Below are 13,696 nucleotides of genomic sequence, written 5' to 3' on the forward strand. Positions count from 1 at the left end.
CCTTCTTGTTTTTTAGCATTGAAAAATTAGTACATTCATAGTACATTTTATATTTCTTATGTTTTATTTCATTAGATTAGATCTGATTTAATTAATCACTACTGTATTTTTCTATATTCTGCAAAAGAAAGAAATAATTAAGAAGAAAGACATGCAGCTGTCTTAGCTGCAAGTCTATTTATTAGTAGATTGCTGCTTACTAGATTAACAACACAAAATACATTGACCAATATTTTTAAATACAAATATAATGATTTAGTTAGTTTTTTTTTTTTACTTTTTGGTACCATATGAAAGCAGAAGAATGGTCTTGGACCAATTAAAGGTGGTTTAAAGAATCCAAGTTAAACTGAGTCAAACAATAATTCTGTTTTGACTCAGTAGTGTTGCAAATGGAGTTCTGCTCAAGACTCTATTAAATCCCCTAGTTATAGTGATTTTTACATATGTTGTTCCATTTCCTTTTAATGTAATTCTTATAATGTAAAAGATTTTTGATGTTGTTTATAACGTTGCAAAGACTCATTTCTATAGTTTGGATCTACTGCTGCCCAACAGATAGTATTACACAAGAATAGAAAATTGACCAGTTACGTTTAAAATATTTTGACCATCCTAGTCTTATTACAAGTGCTTAATGTTCAAGTAAAATGTTTAAATGTGTTAAATGTAGATTAGAGACTCAAGTGTCCTTTATTTGGCTTAAAGTGTAACCTGAAGATGAGATTATTCAGTACATCAGCTGGAGCTGAGAGGAGAGAGGAAAGGGGACATTTAATTACTGGATAATCTCACCATCCCTTCATTTTATTTCTTTCTTCCTTATTTATCTCTTTTCTTTTCAGACCCACCAGAGACAGTGAAGATGATGAGGACGATGACAGAAAGGGCAAAGGCTGCACCCTACAGGTATCATTTGATTGTAAATCAGTATTGTTTCTGAGTGATCACAACTCTTTTAAAAAGGCAGTTTAATCTGAATAATATCTGCCTAAATACTGAGTTATTGATACTGAGTGCCATGTTTTTGTTTAATCACAAGCATTGAAGTAAGAGTCTGTTGTGCACTTTAGCATCAGAGTCTGAATTTGGCCTTGTTCTAACCTTTCAGTACCAGTATGCTTTGGTGCGGGTCCTCACTCATTTTGTCGCAGAACCTTCTGACCCAGGTGGAGAGATGGTTTACATGCTGGGTGCTGACTGGCAAGTTGATATCACTCATTTGGTCTTGGACCAATTAAAGGTGGGTATACACAAATGCTCACAAACAGTACCCTTCTATTCACTTGCAGATCATGGCTTCTTCACAAAAGGAATAGTTTAACATTTTGAGATATAAATTATTTGCTCACAGCTATGGGCAGTGACACTTTCTAATAAGTACTTGTAAAGTGGCTTAATATATAGACAGTGCAAAACATACGTCCTGATTTTTTGCATTTACAGATGAACTGTGTGAACAACTATAGCACCTACAGGAGCTTCTCTGCCATGGAAACCCATGGCATGAAGCTCCCAACACACGCTTTTTCTGCTGATGTTAAGAAGGTTGCGACCTCTGCAGTTACTGAGTCAGCAGAGCTTTTACACACTATGCATCTCAGCACTCAGCAGCCCTACTCTGTAATTTTACATGGTCTGCCACTTTGTACCTGAGCTGCCACTTGGTAATAATATCACTTACAGTTGATTGTGGTATATCTAGGAGGACAGAAATTTCACAAATTGACTTGGTATAGCAGTAAATTGTATCAGAGTATCACACTGGAATAGGACTGAAAACACCTGAATTCAAAAATTAAGAGATGCACCCAATAGTATATTATTATTGTAATTCTTTCTAAACAATAAATAATGTATCCTTTGACTGCCTCCTGTTTCTGTATTCTGCAGATAGAAGAGCCTCGCATTGCCAGATTAATAGATGGACGAATCGTAATCGGGCGGGACCTGGGACACACCAATATACAGGTATTCTCTTGCTTGCTTCATCACTAAAAGTGCAACCCATCTCTTCCCCTTCAATTGTAACTAAGCTGGTTGATATTATAAGCTCTAACACCAAAAGAACCCTTTCTGCTTACTGAAGTCTATATTCATCCCTATAGTAAAGTTAAGAAACTGACTGCAGTGGGTCATTTACTCATCATACAGTATTTGAGTATGTAAAAAAAAAAAGAAATTCCACAAGCAATGTATTCACTGCTTTTTACAAAGTCCAGAAAAAGACAGTTGAAAGAACTCATTATGTCAAGTGCAGTGTAATTCGGCACTTCACATTACAGCCATAAGTACTCCGGTGATGTAAACACTATCCCCGTTCCTCATATATAAGCCTCCCCTGCTAGCTTGTTATACAATTAGCCACAATTAAATGTTGAATTTGGCCCTGACATCTCAGCGTGATGCTCACAAATTATACACATATACACACTGAACACAGTTGTGCACTTTCTGCATTCCAATGAGCCTGGCCATTGTAACTCAGTGTGACAGTGGAGGATAGTTCTGTGGCTTATTCTGTTATTTACTTATGCACGGTTATGTAGCAGAACTAAAGCAAAACCACCAAATGTTTCGCAGTCCTCATCAGTGTCGTCTTATGTTGTTTTCTGTTCTCTCTTGCATACATCACATATATAGAAATTATGTATTTTTATGGTCGCATTCATTACTGTGTTGAAGAGTATGTTTCACATCCATTAACAAGTAAATAAAAAATGGTTGGACTGAAGTTCAGTGCATAAGTGGCATGATTTTTGGTAACAGCTGGGTGTGTGTTAGCAGGGGACTTCTGCATTAATGTATGCGTGCACACACACACACAAACACACACATGTACAGCTGTGGACCGTTTGGGAGCCAGGAGAGAGAATTTACCGAGAATTCCCACTGAGATGCCAGAGTCGACAGGCATCATTTGATAGTTTGACATTTCAATTTTAGCCCCCAGCTCTGTCTTCCTGAGTCTCGCTTCTTCCTCTTTTTCCCGTCTCTCTTTCCTTTCTATCCCCAGTCTCTCTTTCTCACCTTGTTATTCTCTGCCGGTCTTGAGGAGCAATCCCAGAGCCGTCAGTCATTGCATTTTGTTACCTTGCTGAGGGTGGGATTAAGTTTGACGCCCTGACACATTTGCTGCGAGATTGTCTTTGTACACCAATCAGATCTGCCTGTCCTCCTGTCGCTGGGCGAAGTAGTACACTACAACATGGGCCCCCTAATCTCTATCAGTGTCTGTCTGCTGTTTCCCTGTTCATCTGTACCCCAATCTTTTTCATGCTCCTTTTTTCTGCCCCTTTCACTTACTGTCCTCCTCTATTTGTCATTGTCCCTCTCCTTCTGACACCTACTCTATTTATTTTTCTCTTGCTTGCTTGCCATCTTACTTACACTGTCCCTTTTTCTTTTCATCCACTCTGTTTTCATTTGAGTTGTCTTTAGTTTTGGCCTTGTTGTCTTAGTTGAATGCTGACACACTGGGGCACAGCTGGAATGCAGACGGGAACACGGTCTGTGTGCATTTGTGCGTAGATGTGTTTTCGTTACTTAGCGTGTGCTTCGCTGTGTGATGACAGCAGCAGAGTTTCCCTGAGTTTTCTTTACACATGCAATACCAGCACCATCAGCTTTTACAGATCCATGTTTGTCTGTATGTATTTGCATGTGTGTCTAAGACATGCTGTGCAGAAATGAATCAATGATGATCAGTCTGTGTGTGTTAACCTCCTAACTACTCCAAGTTTATGTGGCACAATGGTGGCTCTCACTGCTCTTGCACTGACAATGTTAAAATTTCACCTTAAGGAAATATTCACTCAGACAGCAAAAAAGCTATTTTATGCATTTCTGTTGTACAATGTTTTTTACTGTTTGTTCTATAAAAACTGTACTTACTAATGTCCAATTACTTTCACAGCAAATCACAAAAAAATAGAAAAAGTATGATTTCCTTGGGGGGTGAAAAGAAGCTTTTCTTAAACCTCATTTATTCAGCAAACTTTTTAAAGTTAAAAAATATTGGGGGGGGGGGTTGGATTTGAGTTTTTAGAAATACCTTTCCTGGTAACCAAAGACATTAAATTCAGTTTTGCATTTAGTTAATGATTCAAAATTGCTGCTGAATAAAGGCATTAACAAGATGACAGCTGACTAGCAGGACTTATCAGCAAACATTTAAACAGCTGTAATCTCAACACATTTTCTTGACATTTAGACTTGGTTGAAAAAATATTTGGCATCTGTTGGATGTCTTTCAAGAACATCCTTGGACTTTCTATTTACTTAACAGTTAAAAGAAATTAAATACACTTCCTTTCAAAAAAAAATAAGATTCTTAAAGTCATTTGGTTTAGAAGAGGCAATGGCTCAGTCCACACAAGAAATTTCCTCACAAAGCAAATAAGAGAGAATGTCCAAAATGACGTGAATGTGTTTTTTATATGTGAAAACAGATGTGTGTCCAGAAATAGTAGTCTGTGTACATGTAGTGAACACTATGTGTCTGAGTCTGTGTGTCTGAGTAAACCACTGTTTTACATTGAAACAGCAACATTTGTTCATTTTTGGGCACTTTTGCCATTGACCACTTTTGACAAAATAAATAACATCATTTCTTGTAGAATGATTTTCCTATAAGCCACAACATAACCTTGTTCCTGTTATTTATATACTTTTCAAAACTATGAGACCAAAACTCATATTTCGTTGCTTTTTAACATCTAGCTTGCCAGGATAGGTGATTTAAACTTGAACTTAAATATGTTTTTGTATTGTCTTTTGTTGCAGGTTCTGTCCCCCTTGTCTGACTCGATACTGGCAGAGAAGACTGTAACTGTATTAGATGACAAGGTAAATATTGCTTTATTATATATATTCTTGAGTCCAATTTAGCAGATTAAAGGTTCTACCAGAGGCCAATATTAAGATTAATTACATCTGAAAGCAAACAACAACCAAAGTTCCTCACAGAGTAAGTAAACACGTGTTTATTAGGGCTGCACCTGTACACAATGAACTCAAATTATGCATATTTATTAAATAATGCAGCATCAGACCATGGCATGGCATACAAAGAGTGTTGTGATTTACTTAAAGTGTGAACTGTACTCTTACTTATAGCATGTTTAATGTCTAAATAATGTCTGATACAAAAGTTGTACGCTTGAAGAATCGCTTTTATTTTGTAATTATGCTATATTAATGTATCAGTCTTCCATTACTGATCTAAAGAGTTCCAAATGTGCTGAATCTACCCCGTTTTAAAGTGACTGACTTTACATTTTAGGATCATCATCAGAATAACAAACCTTTAAAAGGGGACAAAAACTACAACTTGAACTTTTTTAATACTGCTTTTTTTTTTTTTTTACCTGAAGGTCACCATTTCTGACCTGGGAGTCCAGCTGGTTGCATCTTTGTCCCTTAGTTTGAGTCCAAGTCCTGTAAATTCTCAAGCCATACAGTTAACAACCACAGCTGCTGACCTGCTACATACACCTAAACAGGTAGGAGATCACTTTACGTCAAGTCTACATCTGCTAAAATTTTATGATCCTGTTATTCGGATTTACTTCTCGGCTCCAATAAGAAGATGCAGCTAGATGAGTACCCAGTTCAAGGTTGCATGAGGGGTGAGCATACCCCAGCTTTCATAGAGCCAGAGGCAGACACACTGAACATGGATGGATGAATTATATAAAAAGATTTTTGTTCTTATGAATATCTGTGATTTTACTCACACATTAAAACATTTCTGCAAGCCATCACATCCTCTCACTTTATCTAGTTTGGGCATGTAGCCATGTGATTCACATGCAGACAACTCTCTGCCTTTAGGTTTTTATTACACAAGTGAAATGATGGCCACCATCGTTGCCTGTTCCTCTCTTCACAGTAATTCCCTAAAGGTTGTAATCATGGCTCTTAAATAGTAATTCTGCACTGCGAACATTATCTAGATGGTATCTCTCCCATAATCAGTTTCAAATTAGGGAAGTGTAACTTCAAGACTATAGCAATTACAGCAGCAACCGATTACAACAGCCATTTCTTTTTTTAAATGAAACTTCAGGCCCTAAATACAATCCAGTAAAAGAAATTAAATCGCAACAATGATGCCCTCCTGGGTTTTAAATGCACCTTAGAACACACATGCATCAACACTACATATGAGCGGGTGGAGGATGGGCGTCCAGGTACACACTGGCTCACTCCTTGGTGGCTGCTTATCGGGGCCTGGAGCCTGGGGCTCGCTCAGGCCACTTCGGGGGTGGGGTGCCCTTGGCCTCTTGGCCTGGGGCTCGGTCACTCTGGCACAGCTGGCTGCCGGCGGAGCTCACGGGCACGTCACTGCCACCCCCCCTGGCTTCTGCTCCGCGGCTGCTGAGTGACCCCTCATCTGGGACTCTCCTCAGCTTTTCTGGGACAGTGGCGCGGCTGCCCCTCTGTTGGTCTTCCTTGGTCTCTTGTGTTCTGAGGGCCTCTGGATGTCTGGAATTTTGATCTCCTCCATACCTGCTTCATGCCCTGGTGGACGGGGCTGTGGCTCCCCACACCCTCTAGCAGATCATTACATGAAGGAACCTTTTAAAAACAAGTGCATTCATGCTCACAGGTGTACACACGGGTGCTCACACACACAAACTACACCCTTTTTGGCTCCTACCTCAAAGCACACTGTCGATCTTAGGTGCTGCACAATATTGTTTAATATTTAGTATTTACTGTTATATTCCCATAGATCATCGTGATGTTGTTTATTCTAGTGCTCTCGTTTTCTTCGGCTTGTTTTCTTTTTTCATTCTCAACAGGTGAAATTAAAAAAGTATCTACTGTTATCTATTGTTAGCTAGTTTATTGTGATGGTGTTGTTTTTATTATGTTGCTCTTTGTTGTTTGTTTTCTCTTCTGGTTTTTTTTATCTCCATACAGGTGATCCAGGTGTTTTGTTTGTTTTTCTTTCTTTTTTTTCTTCCCCCCTTTCTCACCATCTCTTCTCCCCTCTATTTTTCTTTCTCTCCCTCTCTTTCTTTCATTCATCTCCCTGTCCTATCCCCCAGTCATGTCTGTCCCGTCTTTAAAAAACGAAAATAAAATAAATACATAATTATAATAAAGGTCAATCAAATGGACCAATATGGCACGGCCATGATGATCCACTTGGTAAAGTAAATCCACTTGGCATCTTTCTTGGCCTTCAGACAACAATTCTGATGGCTAAAGATCCAAACTGGACAGGCAAAAATAAATAAATAAATAAAAAAAATAAATCGCAAAATGAATTTGTCACCTATGTTTACAAACACAGTGAAACTAAAATTGTTATAACATTTAAAAATCTTTTTTTAACCCGTCTCCGTCTCCACTTTGATCCGTTATATCATCACACATACCCGTTAACACAGTTAACAGGTACCATTTACTTATTATTCTTGATTTTTTAATGACATTGCCAAAGTTTATTTTATACCTTATGAAGTTATATAGAATATGTTAGGCTGTCTTCATACTTATTTTTGTTTGTTTGTTTTAAAATTGCCACAACATAAATACCACCCAAGGGCTAAGCAGCTCACCTCAATCAAAATACAGGTTTGATCCTGCAGTTTATTAAAAAAAGGTACTAAATCTTACTTACTAGGTTATATCAGTGCATTAGTCTTTTTATTTTTATTAATAAGAAGAACAAAGCTGTTTGTCAATGTAAATCTGTGAAGCAGGACCATTTAAAGAAATGGTTTATAAAGGTTTATCTTATCTGATATTATTTTAAGAAAGAAGAAAAATCTTTGCTTTTCTTGTACATTTAGTGTGAAATTCAGAAAGTATTTTTCTTTGGATGGATTTTTTTCCTGTTGTAATTGAACAGGAAAAAGACAAATCAGAGAAAAAAAGTGTTTCTGTCCACAAAACAGGTGTATAGGTTTTAGTTGTCAATACTGAATAATGAAATGTGTTTGGGAAGCATAGCATTGCAGACTAACAATTATGAAGGTGGAAATGTACAATTGCTAACATCTAGTTTTAGCAATTAGATTTTAGCAATTTTTTAAAATTAATTTTTACATTTTTTTTAATTTTCTTAAGCTACTTTGAAAATCTAGTTAAAAAATTGTGTAAGAAATGAACAAACTGAAAATTACGTGTGGTCAGCATTTGGACAAAATACATTTGTCATGGGTCTGCGGCGGCAGACCATGTGTTTCTTTTTAGCGGACCCAAATACAGACACTCGAGGAAGGGACAAGGTTGAACGAAAAACACGCTGTTTATTGAATGTGGAACACGAAAGTACAAAATAAGAGAAACCAAAACCAATAGCTAAAATAAACTGGAAAAACTGAACTAGAAGCAAAGCACAGGGATAATGGAAAAACTAGGGCCCAGGAACACGGGAGAAGACGAACAAGCAGCCTCACACTGAACAAAGGGAGACAGAGGGCTTAAGCTTGGAAGGATGTATGGCAGGAAGAGGCAGATGAGAGAAGGAGTGAGGGAACACGAGAGAGAGGGGATGAGAGAGCACAAGAGAGAGAGACATGACAGGCTGGGGAAACATGGAATGACACAGGAAAGGGTGATGAGACATCATGACAAGACAACATGAAAACTAAATATAGGAGCCCAAAAGATACTGAAAAATATAAAACCAAAATATTATACACAAAGAAATCACAAAACACCATTAATTCTAAAAGGCTGGGACAAATGACCCAAGACTACGACAACATTATGAAAATGCCATATACCAGTAAATAAGATTAAAAAGTTACACAGTTGGGTCTTTGACACTTTGTAATATCTAATATTAGCTTTCCAATTTTTTGTGCTTCTCCTGATAACATGTTTGAAATTACTGTGGTATTAGATCTGGATAACTACACTGGGCAAAACCTGCAGAAATGTATGGAAAGGGTTCCTAAAAGGTTAAATGTCAGCGACATCTCATGCACTTGATGATTTTACACTGCCCTAAGGATTTAACAGGAGCATGCCACAGTCTTTTGAGTCTGTGAATGTGGACTTTGAGTATTTTCTAAAAGGTGAGTGACTGTGGGCCAATCTCAGAGTCGAAGAAAGGTGTTCCATCAAGTAGTTCCCAAGCTTATACAATAGCATTTAACAATTTCAATGATGTTAAAGTGAACTACTTTAGAGAAGTAAGGGATCTCAAAACTTCACTGTAGGTGGCAGACAGTTGGTGTCGTAAGCCACCTCTTCTGTTCAAAGATGGTCAATCACAGTGGACATAGATGACCTCTTTCACTACTCACTTCGTTAAATAGAAAACTAAAATGCAGACACTTTTAGAATGGCACGTTGAGTGCATAAAATGTGAACTTTACCAAGGAGCCAACTTGAAACTTACAAGAGTCCAGCAAGTATAAAACTGTATGCCATGGCCCATGATAGGAATGTACTGTGATGAACAAAAGCAAGATCAGGTGTTAACAAGACCAAAAAAAAGACAAACATAGGAAACATGATAGGAAACAGATCAGAAATCACAGAGACAGGCGAGGAAGTAAAATAAAGCAAGGCACAAAAGAAGAAAGAGGGAACAGCCAATAAAAAGCAAGGACTCTTTGTTGATGTCAGTTATCTTTGCTTGAAATATCAGATGACAACATTCTTTCTATCTTGTGCAAAGAAAAAGTATCAGTGATAGATATTCTCTTTGATCTTCTGGATGAACTATTTACAAGCTTCAGTTGTAATTGTGCAGGGTTTTTTTCTCTTTTTCAGGAAGCTGGGATCAGTGCATGGATCCAGTACAGTGATGGTTCAGTGACACCATTGGATATATATGATCCAAAAGACTTCCTACTTTCAGCTGTCTCACTTGATGAGAATGTCATTTCTGTTACCAATCAGGTACTGGCATCTTCCTTTATATTGTCAGCAGTGCAAACAAGTGACAGTTTTATACATTTGTAGATCATGCTTTTTAGAGCAGAAAGCCCAAATTCAATTCAATTCAGTTCAGTTAAGGTTTATTTAACTTAACTTTAAGGTTTGCAAAGTCATAACAAAAGCTGCCTAAACGCGTTTTAAACTGTAAGGTATTAACTTCCACATTCTCGTTGTCATTTAGGAACAGCACTGGCCCATTGTAGTAGCAGAAGGTGATGGGCAGGGGGCATTGTTTCGAGTAGAGATGGTCATCTCTGAAACTTGCCAGAAGTCAAAAAGGAAGAGTGTGCTGGCATCTGGAGTTGGAAATGTTATAGTTAAGTTTGGAGCAAAAAATGACGAAAGAGGAGTGATGGGAAGAGGGGGGCAAGATGATGGTGGAGGGTTGGATAACAGCACCAGTGAACAACGGACAAAAGATGGAGGAGAGTGGAAATCCAACAGTGCAGCAGTGGACCGAGAGGAAGGAGCCATGAGGAAGGTATGGAAAAAAAAAACAATAATAAAACAGTGAGGAAAGGATATTTTTAAGAGTATTTTCCTTAAACTGTAGTTTTAGAGTTTACTCACATTGGATAAACACATTTAATCATCAAAGTTTAGTTTGTTTAAGTAGTGTAATCACTGTGAGTGGTTGTGCACCTTCTTGGTCCAGGGCATTCCAGTATGTCACACATATAGTCTGATCATTATCCATGCTTAGCACAGAGCTCCCAATGTTTCCTGCCTCTGTGAAAATTGCTGTGTTAAATATAGTAAATAACATAACTGTGATGCAGAGAGGACAATATGTCGCTGCGTAGTGTGCGAGCAGGCCAGCAGGAGAATGGGGAGAGGGAGTCAGTCTTGTGTAATAATGCCGTATTTACGTGAATCCAAATGAATATACAAAATCCACATATTTTAACCATTTACTATATCTGTGTTTTCGTTTCCATTTTCAGGTTAGCTCAACAACCAAGAGTACAGTAACCCATCGTGCTTCAGGTGGCAAAGGTGCTGGTGGTGGCAGCAGCAGTAGTCGTGGCAGTGGCCCCAACCAACCAGGCGACTACAGTAGCTACCCAGCACCAGTGGAGGTACCGGGGACTGGAAACAGTGAGCTAACCCAGCCCACTAGAGGCCTGTCAGACCTGGAGATTGGGATGTATGCCCTTCTGGGAGTATTCTGCCTGGCAATACTGGTTTTCCTCATCAACTGTGTCAGCTTTGCTTTCAGGTAAAAAAACCAAAAAAACCCTGAAAACCTAAACATGTTACTCAGCAACAAAACATGATGCACATTAAATACTGAGGCAGGTCCATTATGGTTAGTTAATATATGGGTGGAATATAATGTGAAACTGAAAGGATCTATGAACCAAAAAGCTGGTTTTGACAGGTAATCGGTATGGGCCTAATATGCCCATATTAGGTAACCATTGTCTACTGGAGGATTAAAATTTAAGCCAGATCAATGTCTTGTACAAAGTTAAAACCTGTAAGAAAGCTTATTCATTGCAAACAATATTTAATGATGGGCATAAGCACCTTTGCTCAACCACATTATTTTGTGAGAGAAACCTTTTGAGAGAAGTCAATTGAAAATAAAACAATTTCAAGTGTAGAGATTGTTGTCTGATTTTCAAGATCCCATTGATACACTCAGTCTTTACTTTTTAGAGAGGTAACTACTGCTCCAGTTGGGAGTGAAGTATTCATATCAACAGGCTAGTTTATTAGAAACACATATCACTGAGCCTAAACAATTATAAAAATAATAAATAAATAATGAATTGCCCTTACAATAGCAGGAATGTTCAATGAGCTTATTTTACCTGTGATAAGATTGCATCCTTCCAGTCATCCTTCCTCCCGCTTTAGCCTCTAAAATCAGCTGATCAAATGCAGTAATCAGTTATCTGTTCTTTTCTGATTCTGTCCTCTCCTTTTTGTTTCAAAATGGCAGAGAACATTAATTGCTCTGTGGCTTATTAAGTGATCAGTGGAAAGCAGCGGTGGTTGGCACAAAAATCCAGCATACCTCTCAGATAAATGTTTTTGCATTAAACATGTTTTATGTTCTCATATCCTTTGTGTGCTGCTATTTTGTGTGGATTTTAAGAGACAAATCAAATGACAAATGACTCTCACCAAATGTAAGTTGATAGTTCCCAGCAACCCAAAACTGGTTAAGCAGTTGAGAAAATGGATGGATGGATAACAGACCCGTGATGCATCACTTATTGCTTTGCTAGTACCATGAAAACCTAAAATTGGACTTAATTCTCCTTCAAATTTTCTTGAACTTTTTAGTGATATTTTGATGGGGTAAAATCCTCAACTTTTATCTGAGTATTAATTTTTGCAGTCATTCCTTGTATTGTCTGATAATGCCTATAGATTATAGTCATGAAACTGCATCTGTTTAAATTTTTACCTCCATTGATGTTTCATTACGAATTTTCCTCTGCAGATACCGTCACAAGCAAGTCCCAGTTCTAGAGGCAGGAGGCAACATGAACCATGCCCACGACTGGGTGTGGCTTGGCACTGAGGCTGACCTTTTAGCAGACCACCCTGACCAATGCCAGGGTGGCATGCCGGATGAGTGCACCACCATAATTGACCGCAATGAAGGGGGCTACGAGGAGAACAAGTATCTACTGAATGGGGCTGGTAACACCTTGGTAATGGGAATGGGCACTATAAGTGGGAGCGGTGGCAGAGGTGGACATCGGGGTGTCACCCATGGACAAACCTTGCCTAGATCTGTTCCAGAATCGCATCAGTGCCTTTCAGCAATCACTACTGGTGGCAAAGATGCTACAGGTCAAAAGGAGCATCTGAATAATTCCCCCCAAGCCACAGCTGCAGCTGCTGTTGCAGCGGCCAAACGCAAACGCGTCAAATTCACATCTTTTGCCACTGTTCTGCCCAATGATAATTCAGGTGGTGGCCCATACACCAACTCATCAGTCCTGGTGACGAATGGGAGTGAAGATGATATCAAGTGGGTGTGCCAGGATATGGACCTAGGTCAGTCTGAAATCAGAACCTATATGGAAAGGCTACAAGACAATCTGTGACTGATGGGAAAGAAACTGAGAAATGGCGGGGCAGAGGATTAGTACAGTAGGGGGAGAATGGACAATGAGTACAATTCACCTATAATGCCTTTGCAGTGGATATATGGAGGGAGAATGGGAGGGATATAGGAAGCGTGAAGGGAACATAAAGTGTGATGATGTGTCTGGAAGAGTATCTAAGAGACATTGTGTTGGGTTGGGGACGCTTACATTTAGCATCCCTTAGGCTATGAAAAGCATCACTAGCTCACACTAAAATTAATGGTAGCAAATAATAAAAAACTTTGAGTTTTTTCTGTTTTATTTATTGTGAAAATATTAGTGTAAAAATCAATAATAAAGTCACTATTGTTTTAAATGTTTACTTTCAGAAAATTAGTAAACCATTGTATAGATACTTACAGTAAATTCAGGGTACGTTATTGGACAGACATTTGTAAGCCACTTTACATTTAAACGAGGATGGGAAGGACTTACATCATGTCCTGCCTTCAGAAGTCTTTTTTACTCGTGTGGTTTATTGCCAACCTTTGCTGTGGCCGTTGACTAATCATTGATCTACTTTTGATATACAAACATTTACCTGCCGAGTCTGCAGAATGGTTACGTAATGAGTTCTCTGACGAATATGTGTTGTTGGTTTATCATGTGACCCATTTCTTATGGCATTTCTCATAAGTAACATGTGAAATGTAATAAATATATATAGTCCAAGT

General features: G+C 38.4%; 1 protein-coding gene across 1 annotated transcript in view; it reads left to right on the top strand.

The window, feature by feature from the left end:
- Positions 1-13,296, top strand: part of LOC113033269 (transmembrane protein 132C) — a 293,196-nt gene extending 279,900 nt beyond the window's left edge. The window contains exons 8-16 of the mRNA XM_026186903.1: positions 846-909; positions 1,112-1,243; positions 1,894-1,971; positions 4,786-4,848; positions 5,376-5,504; positions 9,745-9,873; positions 10,094-10,393; positions 10,857-11,131; positions 12,368-13,296. Of these exons, the coding sequence (XP_026042688.1) occupies positions 846-909; positions 1,112-1,243; positions 1,894-1,971; positions 4,786-4,848; positions 5,376-5,504; positions 9,745-9,873; positions 10,094-10,393; positions 10,857-11,131; positions 12,368-12,980 (1,783 nt within the window). The 3' untranslated portion in view covers positions 12,981-13,296. The remainder of the gene's footprint in view (positions 1-845; positions 910-1,111; positions 1,244-1,893; positions 1,972-4,785; positions 4,849-5,375; positions 5,505-9,744; positions 9,874-10,093; positions 10,394-10,856; positions 11,132-12,367) is intronic.
- Positions 13,297-13,696: the final 400 nt, after the last annotated feature.

Source organism: Astatotilapia calliptera, chromosome 12 (genome assembly GCF_900246225.1).
Source record: "Astatotilapia calliptera chromosome 12, fAstCal1.2, whole genome shotgun sequence".
Lineage (NCBI taxonomy): Eukaryota > Metazoa > Chordata > Actinopteri > Cichliformes > Cichlidae > Astatotilapia > Astatotilapia calliptera.